Source organism: Oreochromis niloticus, linkage group LG18 (genome assembly GCF_001858045.2).
Source record: "Oreochromis niloticus isolate F11D_XX linkage group LG18, O_niloticus_UMD_NMBU, whole genome shotgun sequence".
NCBI lineage: Eukaryota > Metazoa > Chordata > Actinopteri > Cichliformes > Cichlidae > Oreochromis > Oreochromis niloticus.
In genome coordinates this window covers 11906898-11932367 of record NC_031982.2, presented here as the reverse complement: position 1 = coordinate 11932367, position 25470 = coordinate 11906898, and the positions used below count along the sequence as shown (strand labels likewise).

Genomic DNA, 25470 nt, shown 5'->3' with positions numbered 1-25470 from the left:
CAAGAACCTTGTGCGATGATGATTTGGGCTTGTTTTATAGCCGCATTGCCAGGACACCTTTCAGTGATTAAGTCGACCATGAGCATGTGAGGCTGTCTGTCTGAAGAACATTGGGCCCAAATTCCTTGACAACAATGTGAGAGACTGATCGTTTCACACACAAAAACATTCATTAAAATATTGTTGCTACAGGTGTTTCTACAATGATGGAGGGGGCATTTAATTTTTAACAGTACTACATAGAGTCCTATGAAAACCTTATTTTTCACATGACTAGATTTCATCCATAACTCTTTAAGCTTGCAAAGCTGGAAATGCTCAACTGTTGTTTCTGTCAGTCCTAATTCATAATAGATCTGTTTAACTAAAATAAATTTGGCTGACACAAAAATATGAACCTTGTTTGGTTTAGGCAGCATTTTTCTACCTTTCACGCTCACATTCACTCACACATTCACACCTAGTGACAATTTGGATTATCCAATTAACCTATCCCCTCAAACTGCATGTCTTTGGACGGTGGGAGGAAGCCGGAGTACCCGGAGGGAACCCACGCAAACACGGGGAGAACATGCAAACTCCACACAGAAAGACCCCGGCCTGATGGTGGAATTGAACTCAGGACCTTCTTGCTGTGCGGCAACAGTGCTAACCACCGTGCCACCGGGCAGCACCTGTGTCTAGTGAGGCTTAATTGCAGCCTTTTGAAGGTGTTAGGATAGAAAAAGAGAGAAGCTGAATGGATTTATGGTTTAAATTGATCGGTGTTGCACTGTTTTTGTGTTCTAACCCGGAGACACACAGCGTGAAGAGGGATGCCCTGTGACAGCTGGGATAGACTCCAATGCCCCTGTAACCCTGAAATTGATAAGTGATTAAGGTGGATGGATGATCTTAAAAAAATGTCATATATTATTATGATTGTAAAGCAGCATGATCCTGGCCAGGAGCGTGTTTAAATATAAGCTGCTGCGTCTGTGATCAGTGAAAGAGCAGGAAGCTATTAAACTGTTAGCTGGTGACCTATATTAAACAGCAGCTGACTGAGGTGCAGAGGAGGAGGTGATGAGGGTGAGTGAGAGTGTAGACACATAAGTGTGTGTGAGGTGTGTCAGGGGTGAAGGAGGGCAAGGCTGAGTGGTGCATCTGAGTGCTGATGTTAAGAGCTAAATAACTGCTTACCGCTGTGAAAGCTGCTGCAACGGAAGGGAGATGAAGCATGGGGAGGAGAAGGTGGCGAGGAGGAGGAGGAGTAGAACCATGATGAGATACTCAAGAGGTTGGTAGTGTTATTTATACCTGCTTTAGTTATCTCACACACTGGTATTTCTCTGTATACTTCCTCCCGCCTCCATCTCCCCTACAGGGTCTCTGCCCGCTCTGCCTTACTTTTTAATCCACTTCTTTGACCTCTTCTATTCTTATGCTATTGATGTAATTCAACTTTTTTTTTCATCTGCCCATCTTTACTGAACAAGTTCGCTGTAAAAGCACCCGGCTGAAGCATATAGCACTCAAACTATCATCTTTCTATCACAGCTATCCAGATGTTTGCGACTGTGCCCCGTTCAGCGGTTAATGGTTTTAGGCACTTAAGCCAAAATGCTCTCCTCTTCAGCATTAAAGTCACAGCTACATCTTCACTGACAGCAACAGTTCATCTGGTGAATTCCAATCCCACAACTTCAGAGGCTCCAATAAACACTAATTGCATCACAGACCTCCAAAGCCCCTAGCAGAATGAATGTGTATTGTCTTTGATAATGAATTCTCCCCATTCCTATATTGTGTTGTCTAAGGCATCAGCAGTCCTGGGTGAATAGATAACCTAAATGTGTGTGTGTGCGTGTGCATTCACGTGTGTGCGTCCCATTTGTGTAAGCTTTTACTTTGTCACCCTGAGGTCAAGTGGATGGTGCGACAATCTCCCAAATGCAATTAGGAAGTGGCCGGCTATCTAAAGGAGACTCTGATGAATTACTCCTGCATGTCTTTCTTTAACTGACTTGGAGTTAAAGTGGCAAATAGATTCACCCATACACAGAGACAAACTGCACATTGTGTGAATACCGAGCTTTTTATTGCATTTCAGCGTGCCAAACAGGCTCTAAAGAATTTATAGCACTGAGATTGTTATCTCCTTAAAGTGGGACTATTTATTGCAGAATTTTCTGGAGGAGAGTGAGATGAGAAAATCGATTCTGGTGCGTTTGCATTAGAAGACATTTCAGAAGTAATTTTAGCTCAGTTTTAAAGAGGTAAGAACTCTTCTTGATTTATTTTCGCAATTGTCCTTGTTTGCAGTATATGTAAAGAGATGCTTTCATTCACTATGCCAACCAATGGAGGCTTGTGAATCGAATACTAAGCTTACTTAACAAGCCTTGGTTACTTTCTAATCAGTAAGCCTTTCTTCTAGCAGTGTGGTCTTTTAGTCTGAAGTAGTGGAATAAAGCTTGGACTGAGGACCTAAAAATCTCTATAAAATCCAGCGACAAAAGAGCCACTACTAATATTGATAACATCGCCTCCCATCCACTGCCAGGTGCTCGGTGTCCTCTCTGTGTCTTCACCGAAACCTTCGGAGACAATCCTCTTAATGCCAACGGGGAAAGGCTTATTGTAAGGCCATGAACCTTCATCATCCTCTTTCTCTCTTTTGCATTTTGCTCTTCCAACCCTACTCTCTCAAAACAACAACAGTAAAATAAAAGTAGCTGGAGAGGAGATCTCTTTATAATGTTCAACTACTGCATTTATATTGAATCACTTCGATGTGTATTTCCAATAAAACTAATGTGTGTAGATACAGAGCTCTGTCTCATCTGGTATTTACTGGACTGCATTATCATATCATATCATATCATATCAAATTTATTAGACTGTATAGCTTTGAAATTGGTGACTGAGTACAGATGGAGCATTAGGGGTTAAAATAATGTCCATAAAAGTACAGTTGGTAAGTCTGAAGCTGGCAAAATATTGAATCCACTTATCCATTCAGGCTAGAATAGGAGTTTCCACTCCAAGTTACCTTTCTACTAAGAAGGTAGGTGGAACAGCTTAAACAGTTCACAGCTTATAGTGACAGAAGACTTATAGCACATTGTTTGCTCAGTCACTGTACAATCATCCATGTGTGATTCAGAGCAAGCTCTGTCTTCATGAACTAATTTATAACTACAATGAAATTCACAAATGTTGCAAAAATCCAACCAGTTACCAAGGATCTGGTGACCTTGCTAGACTGCAGGCTACAAGGTTCCTAATTTAACAGTAGAAACATAAAACCCCTTTTCTCAGTGCATTTCTATTATTTGCAAACTGCTACCGGATACCTGACCAAAGGCACACAGCTCAAGCTCATATCTTTCTGCATGAGAAAAAAGACCCATAGCTAAGAGGGAGGAAGGAAGTCCCATTAAAATCTGACACTGAATAAAGCATTCAAAATGATTTCTGATTTTATTCAGTGGGTATTTTTTGGAGCACACTGTGCATATTGGGCAGCATGTTTGTACTTAATTCATAGAAAATTTGCAGAAGATTGGGTGCATAAGGAGGCGTGAGGACTGTAACACTACTCAGTCACACACACACAGGTCTGACTGAGTGTAGTGTTGGAGTTTATCTGTGGGCCAGTAGTGGGATGAAGTGTAATCCATCCATTAATTAAACTTGAGGGGCAAGGGTGACCGTGAGATCAGTGCTGAAGGCAAGAGAGTGAAGGAATGGAGGCTTAAAACCGCCTGATACTCTGCTTAGAAACCCTCTTTAATCAGGGTCTTACAGCCCCCCCCCCCCCCCCCCCCCCCCACACACACACACACACTGTCACAGTAAAGCTTTTGTGTTTCCCGCTCTGCATAGAGTCAGACGAATGTGCACAGACACACCAGATGGAGTCACAACAGTATTTGATTAAGAAAAGGAATTAACATGATTGAATTTTCTGTTTCTCTGTTGAGGCTTGACTGAGAAAGTGGGTTCATATAAGGCTTTCAGTACTTTAGAAGTCACTACTTGAATTTTTCATAATCTTGTGTGCATTACGTTATGAAGCTAAAGAAGGGCGATGTTTTCAACAGGGAGGTGACGATTGTTTGCGTGCTGTTTTTGGGTGTCAGAATGTGAATTTTCTACGAGCTTCCAGATGAAACCTATGACCTATGGTTTGAAGTATCAAAATGAACTGCTGCATGTATGGAGTCACAATCAAATCTGATTTCTTAAAAAAACACTAAAAAAAGTTTGCTGACTTTTAAAAAGCAGTAAAAAAAAATTTAAAAAAAACTTCAAAGAAGTTTCAAAAAGCTTTTTTTTTAAATCTTCAATTCTTAAACAACTGATGGAGAAACCTAGATATTTTAGGGGATAACCCAAAGTTCAGCTGCCTTCTTCTTAGGCACTCAAGAATTCTCGTTTCATTAATCTGGATTTTGTTTTTCTATTAACTGGCACTGTCTCTAACTCCTAGTTTTTAAGGAGTGTTGTAACATGTTTTTTAATACAGACCTTTTATGATGTATGGCTCGCAAATAGTGGCACTGACAAAAAGACTGGAGGTGGAGCTGGAGGTGACAGAGCTGAAGATGTGAAGATTTTCATTAGCAGCGACGACGAGGGACAAGATTAGAAATGAGCACATCAGAGGGAGAGCTCAGGTTGAGTGGTTTGGAGACAAAGCTAGAGAGGCATGGGTGAGATGGTTTGGACATGTGCAGAGGAGGGATAGTGAATATACTGCACAAAGGATGCAGAGTCCAGGCAGTAGGCAAAGAGGAAGACCTCAGAGGAGGTTCATAGATGTAGGGAATGATATAGGGGCAGAGGGTTAATGAGACAAAGGAGGATGCTAGGGATAGAGTGAAGTGGAGGCAGATGGTCTACTGTGGTGACCCCTAAAGGGAGCAGCCGACAACGCAACAGTCTGTAAACGAATCTCGGTCAGTTGAACCATTTGTTATATCTGATTCCCCTGCTATCTCTCTCAACTTTTCTTATGAATAAAGGCTCACACAAATACACAATGTTTCTCAGTAAGTCTACATCTGTGGCACACACACACACACACACACACAGAGGAACTTTGTTTAGCAGTGTTTAGTTATCATAAAGACTATCACATTATCACTTTACAAGTGATACTCAGAAAACTATGTGATAAACAGGTTTATCTGCAAAACATTTTGTGCACAAACTCAGTTTAGAAACTTTTACAAACTCAGTACATGAAGTGGAGGAAGTAGAGACTATAAGACATTCAATAAGATTCAAAAATACATTCTGGAAAAACTTTTTAGGTCAAGCCAGTTTTATGATGGGCCATTGAGATGATACAGTGATGACGATCTGGGAGGAGGAGCAGAAAGAGCTGATTTAGCCATTTGGACCTAAAGTTAAATTCTTCTTTTAAACAAGCTGCGTTTGATGTGGTTAAAATGAAGATTGAACAGAAAGTGTGAGCAGCCCAAAATATAGAAATGAAAGTTAAAAGAAATGAAAGTCTCTGTCAAGTGCTGCAATTTGCAGCGGGAATGCACAAATTTGTTTTGGCTCCTTGTGACAACGTGTTAGCTTGCAGGGAATCATTTTCTCATTAATTGTATCCTTACTGTCCCTTTCCATTATATTGGCAATTTAACATCCCATGAAATACATGTTCCCCGACAGCTTGACATTTTGTGTCGATGCAGTTTATGCCGCTGAAGCATGCAGTGGAGTACCATCTATTTTAGATGATTGTTATTATCGAGCCATTTTTTGCTGACTCTTGAATTTTCCTCTCTTCCGTGGCGACGGGCCAGCTCCCTGAAGCAAAAATCTATGCATTTGGATATTTACTTTGAAAACCGACCCTTTTTCGCTCGTGGTGTGCACGCCAAAAGATTGGGCTTCATTTCATCCATGCACGGCAGACGGTTGAAATTATAGCATTCCCTCTGCTGATGAGGAACAAACTAAGTGGCGGGAAAGAAAGTCTATATATGTATGCACATTATCCTTGCATGGATGGGTGTGTGTGTGTGTGTGTGTGCAAAGTACTTGCTGACAAAGTAGGAATCTGCTTGAAATCTCTGTTATTACCATTAACATATACATTGACACATCTTATTCCTCCTCTTCCTTCGCTCTCGCGCTCTCGTTCTTTCCTCGCTTCATTATAAAGCTCTGTTTGGTTCTCGTCTAAAATGTAATCCAAAAAAACGCATTTGTCAAAACAGATGGAGCAAAAAATGTATTTCTATCCAACCTCCAAACTGTTAAGTGGAGTACCTTTTCCTTCTTCCACCACTAAGCCAGCACTGTATTCAAATCACCCTATCTGGGCTCATCTGAGACTATAGGCCTGCCTGTGCATGTACCGACATGCTTATTTCCCTTTTTCAAATATTGTCTTTCTATAAATGCAAATTGTGTCCCACTGTGATATTGAGAAACTTGTCATTTCTACAAAATTTAAAAGGAAGACAATTCAGGGGCATCTTGAAAATTCATAAAGGATCAAACTTTGAAGAGGACTATGTTTGGCTTCACCCTAAAGCAGATTTGCAAAGTTGAATCAGGTTAAAAGGATCTGTGTGCATGAGACTGGAGAGGAGCTAAAGTGGAGAGAAGCCAGCGATGACAGGGAGCTTTGTCTTTGTGTTTGTTAGTGGCATTTCCTCTATGTCCCACTCTGTTCTGAGATATCAGCCAGCACAGGGTCAGAGCACACCAGCTTTTCATTGCCTCTGCAAAAAAGATTTCCCAAATCCCTGAAATGAACACTTGTGCCGGGGGATGAATGCCGCAGACGAATCTAGAGTCACAAACACACAACACAATACACTGCCAGAGTGTGGTGTAAACACTTTGCAGACAGGACAAATTCACTCCTTTGTTGAGCTGGCGCAGCTCGACACAAATCAGAAATTATTTTTTCTCTTAACTACACCCCAGGAGCTCCGCAGTGTGTTTTTGTGAGCTGCTCATGCTGACAAAGATTCCCGTGTCCAGAAATGGACTGAAATTTGAAGTGATAGCCATTCTGTAAAGAAAAATGCCAGCAGTGTCTATTGTTAGTTTTTGCTTCATTACCCGCAGTTTGATTCATCTTTAACTATCTGAGCTGTTGGGTGGCTACTGCTGTGTTTGAGAAAATGGCTGGGAGAAAAAAAAAGGCAGAAACAAACAAAGCAAAATAATAAGATTTTTACCAAAAGTGGCATGAGAGAAAATTAAATGAATGAGGAGAGAAGAAATATTTCCCAAAGCTTTCTTGTTGTTTATTCACATAATGTGGACTTCAGTAGCTTGTAGGTCTGATAGTTGTGCTGACTGCTTTCATGTTAAGTACCCATCAGTGTCTGTCCACTGATGAACCACATGCTGTGCAGATGTTAACTCTGTGTTGCCTTTGTCTTCTTCATCTTTGCGTCTTTTCATTTTTCCTTTTCAAATTTTTATTAGCCACCTAGCTGATGCCGTCCTGCTCGAAACTATATAAAAATCAGTTTCTTTGCACTTCAAAAATCAAAAATGACTGTAATTGTTTTACATGTAACATTTCCTCATTTCTGTTCCTCTTAGGGGAGATTTGTGCCTTTAAGATCAACGGCGATGATGCTCCATTTGAGGCTGTGGTGTTGAATCGCACATCAGGAGAAGGAGTGCTGAGAGCCAGTAGCCCTGTGGACTGTGAAAACCAGAAAGAGTACACCTTTATTATCCAGGCCTATGACTGTGGGGCCGGCCCAAGTGGTGCAAACTGGAAGAAATCCCACAAGTAAGTCAAGCTGCGACTGTTCATGTGTCTGCATTCAATTCAGCTCCGTAAACATCCGGACAAAGAATTGATTTACGCAACGTTTTCTGCTTTAATCAATAAAACGTCATCATGTTAAAGATTTTTTTTATAGTGTGCCAAACATTTCAGAAAGTGCCTGTCTTGTTTATTTGTGCCTTTTATATTTTCTGAAAACTCTGTTATGAAAATGTAGTATTAAAACTGTCACATACGGCGCTGCCTGTTATTATTTATCACAGCATGACTCATTTGTGTAGCTGCAACTATAGCTGATTTATAGGGGGTGGACAAAACAACGTCTTACAAATAATAGATGTTGTCTTCAAAATATACATGTCAGAGTTACAAAGGCAGCTTCTCAAGTGAGTCACATTAACTTCTGGGAAACCAACACAACAAAACAATTCCGGCGCTTAAAAAACTGAGAAAAACATCTCCTGCAGTGAGGAGCACTGGTCTTAAGATGGAAAGTTTTTGGGCTGTCATGCACAAAGTCGTTGTCATAAATGCAAACTGTGCAAACGTTTTGAGCCACCCCTGATTTGTTTATATTTCTTAGGTGGTAATAAAAATAATAATAATGATAACAGTAGTGGTAGTAATGGGTAATAAGTGCATATAGGACTAAAAACAGAGTTTGTACAAACTTAATGAGTTTGAAAGTCAGTATTTGGTTGACCATCTTTCAACGCAGCCTGAACTCTCTTAGGGAAACCTTCTTGCAATTTCTTAAAATAACTTTTAGTAATAGTTCTCCCGGCTTCTTGAAGGACAGTCAAAGCTCTTCTTTGGATGTTGGCTGCCTTTTGTTCTGTTCAGTGTCTGGGATCATTGTCATGTTAAAAAATGAAGCCATCGTCAATCAGACGCGTTCCAGACTGCTTATTGCTTATAGCTCTTTGGGAATGACCTTGCTAGTGCAAAAAATACTATTTTATGCCTGTGAAACTGTGTCATTTTTTATGGATTCAACTAAAGAAATTATAAAATCATTTATACAGTTTAAAATTTACATTCCTCTGAAAATGGACCGAAAAAAGGTCTGGACTGATAACTGTAAAAAAGTAGCCAAAGTATGTCGAGAGACAAACTTTGAAAGACTTTCAAAAGTCTGTAGAACTTAAAACCACTTTTAAATATTACAAGCAAGTCTGGCTCCTTGGAAATGAAATATTTAAAATAAAATGAGGGGTGACTCACTACTTTGGCACAGTACTGTGTTTATGCAATGTCTGTGGCTTTGCATTCATTTGAATCTTTATTTTATTCTAAAAGTGTAATATGCGAGTAAAAAGGCTCCTGTAGGTTTAGCTCTATTTATAAATTCCTTCATAAATTACACTGGGAGTTACAAAAAAGAATAGCTGTGATAATGAGATTGAGTTTTTCCTTTCCTAGTTCCTTTCTTCTGTCGTTATTGTCTCTCAGTTCTTTATACTCTAGCAGTCACAGCTGTTGCAGATATGTCTGAAGATATGTCCTCCTAATGCTTTGTCAATATAATGTCTGTCTGTAAACTGTGTAGCGGTGCTATGTGAATTAGATTGACAGACAGGCAGACTGGCGTGGACAGCAGCAAATCAAACCCTCTGGTTCTCCAGTCAGAAGCACCAAGCAGCTAAAATAAGACACCGCTTATGGGAGAAGAGCGAGAAATGGAGAGAAATTTATCAACTCAGGGATCTGTGATGAATTTCTTTAGTGGGAGATGAATGACACAGACTGTACCCTGTGTGTGTCTGTGTGTGTCACATTATCATGGCATGACATTCTAAATAGGCCTCATTAAGCTAATGTCATTAATTAGCCAGATGTGCTTGCTCAGATACGGTGGGAGTTGCTGGCAGCAAAGGTCACCGGTGAAGAAAACTTCATGATACATCTGCGTTATTGCTTCATTTATATACTTTAGTGCACAAATGTTGTCTGAGAGCTGCGTTAATGCCTCCCAGCTGATGATATTGTGCATTCAGAGTTGAATGTAGGGAGAGGAAAAACAGGTGAGAGAAAAATTTGAAGCTTGAACAACAACAACCCAGCTTTGCAAAATCTGTGCTTCTTCCCTAGCCTTAGTCTTCCTATTTACCCATTTCAGCTCCACATTAATTACATATTTTACCTAGTGTATAATCCCTCATACCATCATCTTCTATCTTCTGCTTTTCCTTACATCCAGGGCTGTCGTTCACATCCAGGTGGATGATGTCAATGAGTTCTCCCCAATCTTTCGGGAGTCTTTGTACAAGGCATCAATAACAGAAGGAAAGATCTATGACAGCATTTTGCAGGTATCAGTTTTCTATATTTTTATCACTGCTTTATTGTTAAAATGACAGATAAATGAATATGGTCTAACAATGCCACAAGAAGTGTACACAGCAACAATGTTATTAGTAGTGTTTGTGTTGGATTAAAGTGTATGTTGGTTGTTAAAGGTGGAAGCTTGGGACCAGGACTGTTCACCACAGTACAGCCAGATCTGCAACTATGAAATCGTGACTGCCGGGACGCCATTTGCCATAGACCGCAATGGTAAGTGTTTTTGTACATGTGTGGCTTATTGTCTGGCTGAAAAGTGATACGATTAGGAGCGATCACATTAAAAAATAATAATTTGGTCATTATTAACATTTCTTTTAAATCAAAAACAAAAAATTAGAAAAATAAATATGTTTTGATGATAAAAGATTTAATTAAATGGTAAGAACATAAAGAATTGACCGAATAGGTTCACGCTGAAGCTTTAGGTACTCACACCTGCTCTTTTAATATGCACTTTTCTAGCTAGATATCACCAGAAACATCCCAAAGAACATAATAAATCAAGAAAAAACATTAAACAAGTAGAAAGACTAATATTTCATAAACAGTGATAATCATACCTCACTGTTATATGAGTTTATGACCCGAGTTTTAAACAGACACAGATTTTTAATTCCCTATCACAATCACTCAACGTGTTTACGCCTTTTACAGATATACATCTTTTTTTTAATATTTATCTTGACCTTGCTTTTTTTAACATACCTTTCCCTCTGAAACAGCCTCTGAATACATCTTCGAAAGAGATTATTTTGTGCTTTGTACATTATCGGTGCAGTGCAGAGATCAACTAAGTCATAAAATATTAAAGCATGCAATTTAATAAACAGTCTGTTGGTTGGTTTATAATAATCTGATCTATTTATAATTCATATAGCTTTCTTCTGTAGCACATAAACTGAATTGATGTGTTTTGGATGTGTTTCTCCAAACCTTCACACAATAGGTAATTGTGAAACTTTCAAAGAACAACAGAGTATGTGTATATATAACTTTTAAAGATATTGTTAATGTAATATTACAGTTTTTTAAGACCTTTATGTTGGACATTTGCGAACATAATTTAAAGTGAATTACCACACTCAAAAATGTAGTGTGATCCACTCTTGTGAAATTCTTTCAGAAAATTTTGTGATAATTAATTTATATTAAACTCATTCAATGTTTAATTCCCTTTTGCTATATTCAGAAGCTGTTCTAAACCTTTTCCCAGTGAAATATAAATTTGTGTCATTAGCAAATAAAGCAAATATTAAGAATTTCGACATGCTACATATGTCATTTATGTACAATATAAACAGCATAGGGCCCAGCACAGAACCCTGTGGAACCTCACAAGTAACCTTCAGTAAATCATAGTCAGCATTATTTATTCATCTATACTGATATTATTCATATAGGTAACAATATAAACATAAGCTGACTGTCCCTCTTAAACCATTCCAGTTCTTGCATAAGTAATCTGTGCTCTAAAGCTTTTTGAGGTCACACAGTGTATTTCTTGTTATCCAGTGCATGTGTTATATCTTCTACTCATTGCATTACAGTTGAGGAGGAAGACCTATTTGCTTTAAACACAAACTAACAGTCACTTGATAGAATTGTATATTTCAATGCTTCCAGCTCTGGGAAGTGGAGAAATTGTTCTTTAATTGGATAATGTGTTTTTCTCCACTTTTATATATTGGAATGACTTTTGTTGTGTTTTCTTGGAAATATACTTAAAACAATTGACTGTAGACACTAATACACAAGTTTGTATTGACAATATCTTCATCCACAGCTTCCTTGTCTCTTGACACCACAATCTTATTGGCTAAGCAATTACGGTACTTTGCTGTTTAACTTCTTTTTAAACTACTTTAACTCTTCTTTTTTTTTTTAAAGAGACTGTTAAACACTCAGTTTATGGTAATAATTAATTTAATAGCACTTGTTAATTTACTTTAGATGTCATATATTTAGAGCACAAAAGCATTTTGCCTGGAGACATTTATATTTATTGTCATACTGACCTTGCCTTGTGGGATTAAGGCCTTTTCACACTTTTGATGTGTTAACCACAAGACAATTAGATTCATACACTTTCGGTGAATAACAAAATATAGTGTATATTGATATAGTAGTGGCTCTTACTGTATTTGTAGCACAATCTCTTATTTTGTTGGAAAAAACATTTTTAATTTTTATCATATGAGACATATTTTATATTTCCAATACAGTTACTCTAACTCTAATGACTGTCAGGTTCTTGTCCCACTTGAACACAAACAGAATGCTCAATGTCTTGAAAAGAAGAAAACTATTCCTCAGCCATACATGTAATACTGTGATCTCAGCCAGTTGAACTTATGTGAATATGTAGAAGCGTCTGCCAAAGACGAACATGAGACAGCCCGAGAATACTCCGAAGACTTTAAAATGAATAATGGAAAACAACTTTGTGTAAAGAAATAATATCGAGGATGATTTTAAAGTAACGCTGTCTGCACAGCAGATTAATGTTAATGCAACAATAAAATACATCTTGAAAAGGGAAAAACAGACAATTGTGAAATATTCCTTTTTATTGGAATAATACTGTAATCCATGAGGTAGCTTTTTATCGGTTCATAGCTCAAAAGTTACTTGACAGATAGCTGCCTTCCTCTTAAATTGTTTTCAGTTTTCCCGTGTTCCTTTGTGGCTTTACGCCAGTCCTACTTGACTGGAGCAGTGTATTTTATTTTTGATTAAGTGCTATTCTGAGCTTATCTGCCTATATAAAATTTCAGCTTTGGGATTTGCACTACCGTCTCTCTGAGCCTGCACATCCACACTGAGCTGATCTGTGTAATCCAAACAGACACATACGCTGCTTTCTTTACTGTATCTCCCTCTCTTAGGGTCATATTTAATATTTTGTCTTATTACTTTTTGATTTCAACCTCCTGGTCTTTTTCTCACAGTCTTTTACCGTTGTCTGGCTCATTCAATTTAAAGCCCTTACAGGCACAATATTATTGTTCGGAAGAAACATATTAGTTAGACTTTCTTTATAGAGAAATGGTAATTTTGTGAACTGAGAGTGCAAGATAAGATGAAGCGTAAATGGGCTGCGGCATGTAGTTCTGCTAATGGATGTGGCGTAAACTGTAATCTTAAAATTAGACAGTTAATTTAGAATTAAAAATTATTGAACCCAAAGCACCATTGTTTAAACTGGTATAAATAAATGGGCTTCAAGCCAGTGTTACAGGAGGTAAGATGTTGCATATTTGCTACAGTGAAATTCAGCTCTTTAGAAAAGAACATCCTGTTTTGTGATTACAGATACTACTTTTTGTACTCATTCATCCTTCTTTAAATGAAAAATCATCTGTAAGGAAATAATTTTTTTTAGGTATTGATAAATAAAATTAGATAATTTTACTTCATATTCTTTTTGACTGCTGACACTGACATAATTTACTATAATATTGCTTAGATCTGTGCAGACATACTAGCAATTTAGAGTGACCATTGGATAATTTATTCTTATATATAATACTGAGCATTGCTTTATGTTTTACTGGATAAATGGGGAAAGACGCAGGGAGTTTTGTAACATGTGCAAGCATACATGCAAATACAGAATATAAGACAAAACAGAGTTTGTACAGTTCTAGCAAGCTTGAAAGTCAACATTTTGTATGACCAGCTTTATTATTTCCTAACATTGTCAAACTGAGGAATGAACCTGTTGCTTTTCCCCCATGTTTTTCCCATCTGCTTTAGATTTTTTTAAGGCCTGCCATGTCTGACTTTCTCCTTCACTATGTAAGGTTTTCAGCTAATAGCGCTTTAGAAATCATCTATCATCTAATAATCTATCTATTTATTTCAAACCTTAAAGGGATATTCCAGCCTACTGTTACTGTACTTTAAAGAGCATCATAGTACTCAAAATCAGTGCAGGACAAAATATCAAAGTATTAATAATATGACGACTCATTAGATATTGTATTTATATAACATATTTAAATAGAACTCTTTTTTTCACTAAATGTCTTCATTTTTAACCTTCTTAATGTTTAACTAACTTACTTAACTCTCCCAGCTCCTCTTCATATTAGGCCAGTAAGTAAAGTAAATAATTATGTTTAATTTGCTTGTTTGGCTTCTCTTTAAAAAACAAAATATGAAGATTGTTGCTTTAGGTCACATTGATGCAGAGTCATTACAAAGCTTAAAGGGCGTCCAAACTTTTTCCGAGCCACTCCATCGTTTTATTTCATTTGGTTAAAAAAAACTAATACCAAACTGCTAAACTAAACTAACTGATAAAGGGGTTAAAAAAAATTCTAAATCAGCCACCTGGAGAAAGGTTATCTGCTAATAAACAGAGAAGGGAAACTGTGCTTTTAAAATGATATATAACTGCCCCTGTATACCTGTTTTTGAATAATTGGTTTGATTTCAGTAGCATCCCTGTTACTCTTCACACCAGCAGCAGATCAAACACTCACTGTTGGAGTTTTTGGTAAAAAACTGTCTGATTTTGACCTCCTTGCCTTTCTTCCTCTGACATTTCTCTTTTTTTCTGTCTTTCTGTTCTCTGAACTGATTTTCTTCTCTGGCAGCAGCCAAGCCTCCAGATGCAGCACAAAAATAGTTTCAGTTGTCTTCTGGGGTCTGAAGACACAGTCCTTAATGCCAATGTTACAATAACCTCTCCAAATCCAAGCCAACTTTCCCAGATCAGTAAATATGTATGCATCAAGCTGTCACAAGCTGTCAAAAAACTATCATAAAATGCAAACGTTTAAAAAGCTTAAGGACAGCAGTCAGTTAATGGCTTATCTATAAAGGGACATTATGTCAGAAAGGTACATTACCAGCGTGAACTTTAACAGAGAACATCACAGGAAATGTGAAATGTTGATAATTGGATCAGATAATGCTAATAATTATCTTTTACAGTTAGCTGGCAGTGAGTCACACAGTTACAAAATAGTAACCTCAGTGAATAACCTTGCCTTGGTAGCATCCAAGGCCTCTTATTGAAAATGTACAGGCTTGTGGCATCTCCTCTTTCTCATACTCTTCTCAAAGCGTTACCCTGGTGACAGGTGAAGATAATCCATCAGTGCGGTTTTACATTGACTATTTACAGAGAGGTTTTAATATTCAAATGTAATACAAGGTTACTGGACCTTGAGTTTTCAGTAAAAGGCTTCAATAAGTACAAAGAGCAGTTTCTTTAATGCCAAGTCGTTTCCAATTATTGCTCAGTGGGAAGCGCTGCTTGCTTTGTTATTGCCAAATAGGCACAACAGCTTTTTTTCTCCGCTGGTGAAAAATCATAATTATATTTCCATTGTGTTTTTGTTTTCCGCAGGTAACATCAGAAACACAGAGCGGCTGAGTTACGACAAACAGCAGAGCTACAAGATTATGGTGACGGCCTTTGACTGTGGTCAGAAGAGGGCGAAGGAGGATGTGGTGGTGCATATTGAAGTAAAGCCTGTCTGCAAACCTGGATGGCAAGGTTACATGAAGAAACAGTCACTTAAGTAGTACCTTAATTTACCTGCCAGTAATGGACAAAACTGACTTGCATCTGTATTTGGATAAAATATGCTCACACTTTCCCTAAATGTTAGCAGTGCCATCAAAATTGATGGAGGCAATTCAGTGCGTTTTCTGTTTTTTCGGCATATCCTTTCCCTCAAGGGAATTCTCTTATTTTAGAATCAGCATCTCTCGAGGAAATCAGAGACCTGACAAAAAACCTCCGAAGGGAAAGTTGACTAGATTGTGGGTTTTTTCTTCCTCCTTTAACATGGCAGCAGCTTGGCATTCGAGTCAGCCTGTCTCCCCTGCTGCTTCACCTGTCAACACTGACAGCATCTCAGGAGTCAAGTTCACACAGGAATGAAAGAGGAAGACGGAGAAAGATAAGAAGAGAGAGGGGAGATGGGGAAGAGGAAGGAGGAAAACTCAAGGGAGGAAAGGAAGAAACAAAGTTACAGTGAGGGAGAGAGGTGATGGGTATTCTTACAGCTTTAATCTGACCAGTATACAGCTTACTGTGTAGCTGATGGTAGGAAACCTGAAAATGTACCACGTAGCTGTGGTTCTGTCTTAAAGAATGTGTTTCTTTAGCCCGAGTTGGTTGTGTTGTTTTTATATCTACCATGACCATATCTAACATCTAACCCATCAGGAGCTTAAATTTATCCCCATCATATTCACAAAGGTTTCGCAAGGCTGAAAGATAAAGTAAGCCAAAACAGCTATTATTTATCCATGAACCAGCCTGCTCTTTGCCAATTTCTAAGTACACAGAAAATCCTGTGGGGGGCTTATTATTTTCTGAACTATTTTTAGGACATTTTAAGCTTGTGTTACTGACAGTGCATCAATGACAGCAAACAAGAAACACAGAGTTCATGACCATTGTCTTAAATCTGAAGCCAAGGACACAAGTTTAAAAAGAGAATGAAGAGAAGAACATATAAATGGTATTTTCGGCTGTTATTTTTTGAATAGTCTATGAATATTCACCACAAATCTAACTTTGGATCAAACAACAAACATGGTGCATTGTTGCTTGAGTTCAGGCAGATTCTTATCTTTGTATATTTTGAGAGAAATATGGTATTTAAACAAAAAATACAAACAAAAAATTGCAGAGGTGGTTTAAGAGGTTTTTCAAGCCTTGAAGACTGCAGGTATGAACATCAGGGGGGCATCACAGGGAAGCCGAGTAGCTTCTTTATATCTTGCAAAGACGGCAAAAGAAGCCAGCAGATCGCTAAGTACTATAAACATAACTAAATGAAAGTGATCTAGATTAAGAGATTACATCGGTGTTCAGACGGCTGAAGATCTTTAGTTTGAGTTCCGTATGATACATTCTGACCAAGGAACTGCTTTGGCTACAGTTTAACAGTTTAAGTTACTTTAGTGTAACTTTTCATGATCCAAAACACATTCACATTCGGTTTATTACCATAGATAAAATATTGGTGTAAGCAGATCTTTCATAGATTAAAGTCCAAGCTAAGCAAAGTCCATTAAAACCAGGAAACTAAAATCATGATGAGAAAGACCAGGCAGAAACCAAAAACACAAGGGGCTAGGACAGGGGTCGGCAACCCGCGGCTCCGGAGCCGCATGCGGCTCTTTAGTCCTTATAGTGCGGCTCCGCGTGGTTTGGGCAAATAAATTAGAAGTATTTAGCTGAAGTGTATTTTATTTATGTTAGTTCTTTTTAACTCGTAGTTCTAAATTGGAAGATTATTGTGATATTGAAATATAAAAATAAAATTATATTCTATTATTTTTTCATCGCTCAAAATAAGAGTCACACTCGCGGAAGCCGGTATTCCCGCCGAAACACCGTGCATTTATCGAGACTTTCAACCCCAGGTAGGCCAATTATGGATCTTCGGATCCACATTATGTCAGCAGCTGCACCGTGAACTATGTTAAAGACAAACACCGCTCACGCCTGACAGATGACAGCTTACAGTCCTGCGTAAACTGACTTCGTATAGCCCCGATTTGCGGACTCTGTGCGCAGAGGTTCAGGAGCAGAAGTCCCATTGTAAACAAATCACGGCAGACCCGACGATGTTTCCATGAGCATGCTTTTGAGCATCTCTTTACTGAGCACTTTTCACACACGGTTGCTGTACGCATACAGCCGGCTGTAGCTTTTCAGCTCACAGCCCGACATACACCACCAACAACACAACAGCACAAATAGTGCAGACTTTAAGGCGGCGAGGTGTGATTGCGGGTGTCGCTCAGGTGCGTCCGCCTCCCCTGCAGCGGCGCTGCAGACCACGCCCCCGCCGCACGCATTAACCAGGTAAAATACATATTTAGGCAGAATTTTGCAAATATCTATTTTTCATTTTTCAGCAGCATAGTGCTTTTTTCCAATTATTTTTTAAGAGTCAGGTCAAGGCTCCAACAGCCCAAAGGCGATATAAGGGAGGCGGCTCACAACAGTTTTTGTTTGCTACATGGATCATTTTAGTTCAGCTGGGTGTCTTTCCTTTTGTTATATTTCTTTAAGAGTTCAAAATGTGTTGATTACATAAATATAATTGAATTTTCTCTGTAGCACTTCATGGATTTCATAAGCAGCAGACCTTAGTTGTTCACACAAAGCATAAAGATAAAAAAACAATATATACAGTGTTATCTTCATTTTAGATGTCAAAAAGTATTTGCGGCTCCCAGTGTTTTCTTTTGCGTGGAAACCGGGTCCAAGTGGCTCTTTGGGTGTAAAAGGTTGCAGACCCCTGGGCTAGGAGAAACCAGGAGAAGACACAAGGGAAAAGACACAAGTATAAGACAGGACTATAAATACACTGGGGGCTGACTGGCGAATGACAGTTGAAGATAATCATGTAATCAGGGGAAGACGAGGACAGGAAGTAAAACTGACACAGGTCATGAAAGAAATCGAACCTTCAAAGCAAAACAGGAAGCGACCAAAAGACACAAACTAAACAAGGAGACAAGTGTAGTAACTTAAACATGAAGACAGAGAAAAGGAAGCACTGGAGGACAAAGGCATATGACGTAGAAATGAATCAGAGGGGGCAACGTATACAGAAAAGACTGAAATAACAAACACAGTGTAGGACCCAAGGCCTGATACAAGTCAAACACTTAAAACTGGAACAGGAGCCAGAAGGCAAATTATACTGCACTAATGTACTCAGCATACTGGTCTTCAAAGCCTAAACTAAGTATAAAAAACCTCAAACACTAGAATAACAGTAAAACTGAGACAGAAACACAAATTCATATATATTAACTGAGAATGTAAAACCCCAAAACAACATAACGCCTTCAGGCGACGACAGTCACTTTGACATAAGTTGGCATTAAATACAGCATACATTAGTCCAAAGAGATCACACAAAAAATACTAAAAATACTAAAAAATAGTGTGATTTCAAGTGGTTTTGGTTATGGGGTAATTTACTGAGGGATGTGTAATATTGAGCGCAACATTACACAAGATAAATATAATAGAAACACTAATTATTTCTAAAGGTCATCTCCGTGTCATAGGCATTATCACAACAGGACTAAAGAAAAAACTAATTTAAGAATACAGGAGTCATGTCTATTTTTATACCAAAACATCCAGCGTTGCTCAACATGAAACTACTGACAGGAAAAATGTCTCCCTGAGCTGGAGGACTCTTCTTGTTGCTCACAGAGAAAAATAGAGAATTATTTTTGAGCTGCAGATGGTATCAAAGTGTTATCATGTCGAATCTCGCTTGATCTCGTGTGCTGCTAACATCCTCATCAAAGTTGCATTATTCTTTGTAATTTGGCTCATAAAAGAGCCCATACTGCACGACCATTAACCCGCGTTTAGCTTAATATAAAACCATTAATCCATAGTAGCTTATGAATAAAACATAATGCAGTGATGCATTCAGGCCAAGTCCTCTGTACACATAACCTTATTTATCATCTGTGTGTAAAGGTCGGCTGTGCCTCTGCGGCTGCTCTTTTGAAGAAGTCTCTCTGGCATTAATACAAGCTCCACCTCACCCCTCACTTCTCTTTGCTTACCTTATCACAGTCTGTTTCTCTCTGTGTGATTTTTCTCAGGAGGCTTGATATCATATTGTGTAGGTTTAGCAAGAGCTACCAGGTGTCCACCACCAACACAGAGATTTCTGTAAGGAAAAATCAAAGTTATGAATTCCTTTTACCACCATGATTCAGTAAATATGAGCAAACACCTTGTTGGATGACCCTTTCCACCCTGTTTCTAAGATGTGATTTAATATCAAGCTCATTACGACTTGTGTCATGATGCATAATTTCCTTTTATGTAATGTGGGGTGAAAAAATCATTCAGATAACTCCAGAGAGCAACTGAATACCTTCAGTTTCACAGCATAAGACCACTGATATAACTAAATAAACTCCCTAAGGTGTACAAACTGTTGCAGTGATTTTGTCCTTTCAGGTTGGAACAAACGGGTGGACTATGAGCCTGGGACTGGGAGCAAGCAGCTGTTTCCCAAGATGCATTTGGAAACATGTGGAGGTCCCTTATCTGGTGTGAAGGCAATGGTAGAGCTGCAGACAAATCACATTGGAAAGGGCTGCGACCGCGAAACATATTCTGAAAAGTCTCTGCAAAAACTCTGTGGTGAGGAAAAAAGGAGTGTGGCTGGAAGTGAGGAATGTTGATGCCCTGTTGAAATAGGGTGGTGACATTTCAAATGGATAATAATGAGAGACATGGAAAACTTTAATTCGAAGAGTGAAAAACTTCTTGACATCTGAACCTTCGATGCATTTTAATAAGCCAAATTCCTGCATGCCATTTTACTATTCTGAAGTGACATTACATCCCATTAATAGCCTGAGGCAAGTCTATACAGTAAATGTGAAAAACCTGTGAAACTGTGCCTTCAAATCTGATAGGTAACTTTATTAATTTGTAATTACTGCCGGAAAGGGGGAACAGGTAATTGGATTACTTTTTTACCAGAGAAAAAATAAGCTTGTAAAGGTTTTGTGCATTAAACATTTTGTGCTTTTTGAACACCCACTGTGTTCAAAAAGCACAGAAACAAAGAAACAAAACTCAATTAAAAACAGTCCATCACATCATTTCAACCAAGCACAAAATTAAATTAAATTGAAAGAAAAACAAATACAGATGGCAGCTTTACCGAATGCATTGAAGTTTCTAATTATGCTGTGTCTCCGTTGCAGCATAAATGTTGACTATAGAAGTGGACTGCATGCTACATGGAGATAGATGGATTTATTAATCATGGCTTTGTGACTTCCAGGTGCAGCATCAGGCAGCACTGACCTCCTTCCTGCCCCCAGCCCTTCCACAAACTGGACAGCTGCTCTGCTGACGGACAGCGGCAGAGACAGCGACCTTATCTACAGATTTGATGGACGTCAGGCTGCAAATGTCCCAGATCACGTGGTGCCACAAAACCTGACAGACCAGTTCACCATAGCAACATGGATGAAGCACGGGCCCAGTCCAGGACTCAGAGCCGAGAAGGAAACCTTACTGTGCAGCTCTGACAAGACCGGTGAGAAAATAATTTCACTGTGCTCACTTATAAGATCCAGACTACACAAAACTAAATGGCAAATTAATCTTTTCATTAGATTCAGTTTGCTGACATTTGAGGACCAGTATGTTCCTCCTGCAGCACTACTGGAAAGTACTGACCTTTCAGTGACACTTAAACATTTTGTGCTTTGTCCTACATTGCAAAACATACCATAAGCATGAGCCCTATCGCAAATCAATAATAAAAAAAAAGAAAACATTTCAAAACAACTGGGTAATTAAGCTGAGACCAAAGCCCACAGTGACAAATGCTCTTTAAAACTTTTTCCCCACTGCATCTCCGAACTGAGCTGCCTGAACTGTGTAATTAAACAAGCCATCTGCACATTGCCATCTCCATCTCACAATGGTCTCACAGATGGCTTATTAGCTTACGAAATTAGTAGCCTGATCTTGTAATGCAAAACTGGAGAGCAGTTTATTGTAGACCACCAGCATCTTTTAAACCACTTTTTATTTGTAATCTTTTTGCTTAAGGATGTGAAAAGTACCAACAGTTTCAATGTGCGGCCCAGCTGTGAAATAAAATGCCCATGTTTTGAATCCCATCACTCCCCTGGGTGTGCCAGATGATATGCAGGGCCGGTGATGAGCCATATCACAATCACATTTATTTTCATGCCATTATACTGATAACTCATGTATGAAAAGTATATAATATGTTCCTAAATGCATGAACGCACTGAAGTTTATCATATTCAATTGATTTTTTTTTTAACAAATGTTCCTATTTTTATATTGAAGAGTTGCAGAGTAATACAAAAAAACACTATAAATGAAATTAGCAAATTCTGACTTCTGACAGAAAACTGTATTAGAATTAGAAGCAATCGCCCCTTTTATACATCTTATGGCTCAATCACACTAGAGTAAAAATGGGAAGGCAACCTCTCTGCAACACGGAAGATTTGGTGGTTGGCTGGTGATTGGGTTGATTTTTTTTTTTTTTTTTACATTATTTGAAAATAGCTGCCGTGACCAGCTCAGCATGCAATACTCACCGCTTTCACTCACAAGGCAATTGCACAGGTCGCTTGGTGGGAGGCATGTTGCAGCCAAACAATCGCAGTCTCAGACAGATTGGCAAATGTTTGCAAATAATTTTCATCTACCTTAAAAATTCAGACAGACGTCCATTATGATCTCTGTCTTTGAAGTATGCATTTTAAAGGCAATGGGATTGGAAGTTAAGTCACACAGTCACGGTAATTTGGTCATCCTGCAGTCTACAACCACTTCTTTTCCATAGTGTGACTGGAGCATTAGCACTGCTTAAAAACCTTGTGATAAATATCTTTATTATGTGATTATATGCTAAATAATTATTGGTTTTCACACCAGTGAAAGACTAAAGTTGGTTCTTCCATTAAAAACACCAAAAACCATTAAGTACCAGCTCCTCAGTGCGGGTATGTGTCAATAAGGAAAAAATGCAGATATGCAAGCGGCTCAGACCACACTCACTGGGCTGCCTGTGTTTAGTTGACTAATGTGGAAAACCCATTTGACATGAAAGTAAAAAGCTGTACTCTATGCCAATCTTTGAACTGAAGGAAAAGACAAAATTACTGACATGAACACGAGCAACATCAATTTTCCTTGAAATAAACCTGCTGATTAGAACCTTGTGTAATTTAAAACTGCGCCATATTAAAATGTGTGCATGTTTTTGTATGACCATGCCTCTTCTTGGTCTTCCCATTGTAGAAATGAACCGCCACCATTATTCTCTGTATGTTCACAACTGCCGCCTGGTGTTTCTGCTCAGAAGAGATTTCACTCAGCTTGACACTTTCAGACCTGCTGAGTTCCACTGGAAACTGGAGCAGGTATGGAGTACATATTTGTGTGTGAGTATGTGTCCTATTTAAATCTGAATATAGATTCAGGGTGATTCTGTAGAGCAGATAAAGGGCTTTTATTCATTCTATAGGGAAGGGAGAGGCTTTTCATTTTAATTACTGAAGGCCTTTCATGGCTTTTGTCTGCTTGGTTCATGATATAATAGAGTAAAAGACACCGCTATCCTACACACGTACTTAGACTCACACAGAAGTACAGACCAAAAGGGGAAAGTCTGTTTAGTTATGGGTAATAGCTCACCCAGCAGCAGATCTCTACTACCTGTCATGCCTCTGGAGAGTTGTTGAGCTAATTTGCACTGAAGGTATGTGTTTCAGTCCTGCAGGGAACCTTTAAGAGGTAAAAAGTTGCATCATGCAGTATAGTGTTGCGTCTACCAGAAGAATGCAAATAAGAGAGTTTTTTTTTAATCTCACAGAATGTTCCAGGCAGTAACTATTGCATTAAATAAAATGCATTGCAGGCAGGTAAAAAAGTTTTAGTCTTCAAACGACTTCTGTTTTTAACCCTGTCTGTTTAGAACAACGCAGGGTCAGGCTAGTGAGACCGTCAAACTGATGTTTAAAGGTCAGGTACATCAGTGACAGGGACACTTAGATGAGAATCATCTGGATAAAAGGAAGCTACTCCCCGCAGCTCTTGAAACAGGCATTGGTGAGAGTTGCATTCGATTCAGTTTTATTTACAGAGCACCAAATCACAACATCTGCCTCATGGCGCTTTAAACTTTAAGGTAAAGGTTAAAAAAGATGAGAGCAAAACAGACTGATGGCAAATTTAATGATATGTAATACCTCAGCAGTCTCAACCTATAGCAGCATAACTAAGTGATGCTTCAGGGTCAGAGAATCTAGCCCTAACTATAAACTTTATCAAAAACGTGTGGTCTTAAAAAGTGTAATCTTAAAAATGGAGCGGCTTTTACTGGGAGCCTCCTCCCCAAACTGGGAGCTGTTTCCAGGCTGACAGGGCATTGGCAAGAGTTGCATTCAAGGCCCCCCATTCTAATTTTAGAAACTTTAGCAGTCACAAGTTGCCTGGAGTATGAGAGAAAGGACCCTATTAGACTAATATGGTCTTTAAGATTGGATGGGGCCTGATTCTTTAAGACCTTGTAAGTGATGAGAAGGATTATAAATTAAATTCTCGATTGAACAGGGAGCCAGTGAAAAGAAGCCAATATGGGTGAAATACATTCTTATTTTTCTTTCTGTTTATTTTCTCGCTGCAGTGTTTTGGATTAACTGGAAGCCTTTTCAGGGAACTTTAGAATAGCCTGATAGTAATGAATTGTAATAATTCAGCCTAGAATGAATGCCGGAATTAGTTCTTAAGCATCACTTTAGGATATTGCACAGATGAATGAAAACACTGCAACATATTTGTTTAATGTGCATCTTAAAGGACATAGGCTAGCATTTATAATGTAAAAAGTATTGGTCACTTAACCTTGTGGAACTCCATGGTTAAGAAGAAGAGTAACCATTTAAGTAGAAAAAAATGGATCTGTTAAATAGGCACGATTCAAACAAGGGAATTGCAATTTCTTGAACACCAATAGCGCGTTTTAGTCTCTATAGTAAAATGTACATTTTTTTATTTTGATTGAAAATTTAGAGTCAACTCCAATTCCCCAAAAACAATGTGATACTTGGGAATGCAATAATTTGTAAATTTCATAAACAGAGAAAAATATTGAAACTAAGAAAGTGTTTAATTTGAAGAAAAATTGTTGATTTTGAATTTGATGGCTCCAAAAAAACGTCTAAAAAAAGTTCGGACAGGGCTATGCTTAGCACTGTGTAGCATCCCCTCTTCTTGTAACAATAGTTTGTAAACATTAGGGAACTGAGGTGACCAGCAGCTGGACTTTTGGGAGAGTCGTCCCATTCTTGTCTCGTATGGGATAGTAGCTGCTCAACAGTCCTGGCTCTTCTTTGTCATATTTTTTGATTCACAATGTGCAAAAGGTTTTCAGTCGGTGAAAGATCTGCAGGCGGCCCAGCCCAGAATCAAAGCCATGCTTTTGTAACAGGTGCAGTATGCGGTTTAACATTGTCTTGCTGAAATTTGCAAGACTTTCCCTGAAGGGAAGGCCTCAATAGGCTACTTTAGTACCTGTATATAACTTTCAGCACTGATTGTGCCTTTCCAAATGCGCAACCTGCCCATTCCATAGGCACTAATTACCCCATAAAATCAGAAATGCAGGCTTTTGAAGTGAGTGCTGATTAGAAGCAATTCAATTCAATTCAGTTTTATTTATATAGTGCCTAATCACAACAACAGTCGCCTCAAGGCGCTTTATATTGTAAGGTAGACCCTACAATAATACATACAGAGAAAAACCCAACAATCATATGACCCCCTATGAGCA

General features: G+C 38.5%; 1 protein-coding gene across 1 annotated transcript in view; it reads left to right on the top strand.

The window, feature by feature from the left end:
• The window catches only part of clstn2a (calsyntenin 2a), a 144424-nt gene that overhangs the window by 89348 nt on the left and 29606 nt on the right, over positions 1 to 25470 (top strand). The window contains exons 3-9 of the mRNA XM_005476102.4: positions 7573 to 7768; positions 9966 to 10077; positions 10225 to 10321; positions 15471 to 15620; positions 20091 to 20276; positions 20929 to 21186; positions 22938 to 23059. Of these exons, the coding sequence (XP_005476159.1) occupies positions 7573 to 7768; positions 9966 to 10077; positions 10225 to 10321; positions 15471 to 15620; positions 20091 to 20276; positions 20929 to 21186; positions 22938 to 23059 (1121 nt within the window). The remainder of the gene's footprint in view (positions 1 to 7572; positions 7769 to 9965; positions 10078 to 10224; positions 10322 to 15470; positions 15621 to 20090; positions 20277 to 20928; positions 21187 to 22937; positions 23060 to 25470) is intronic.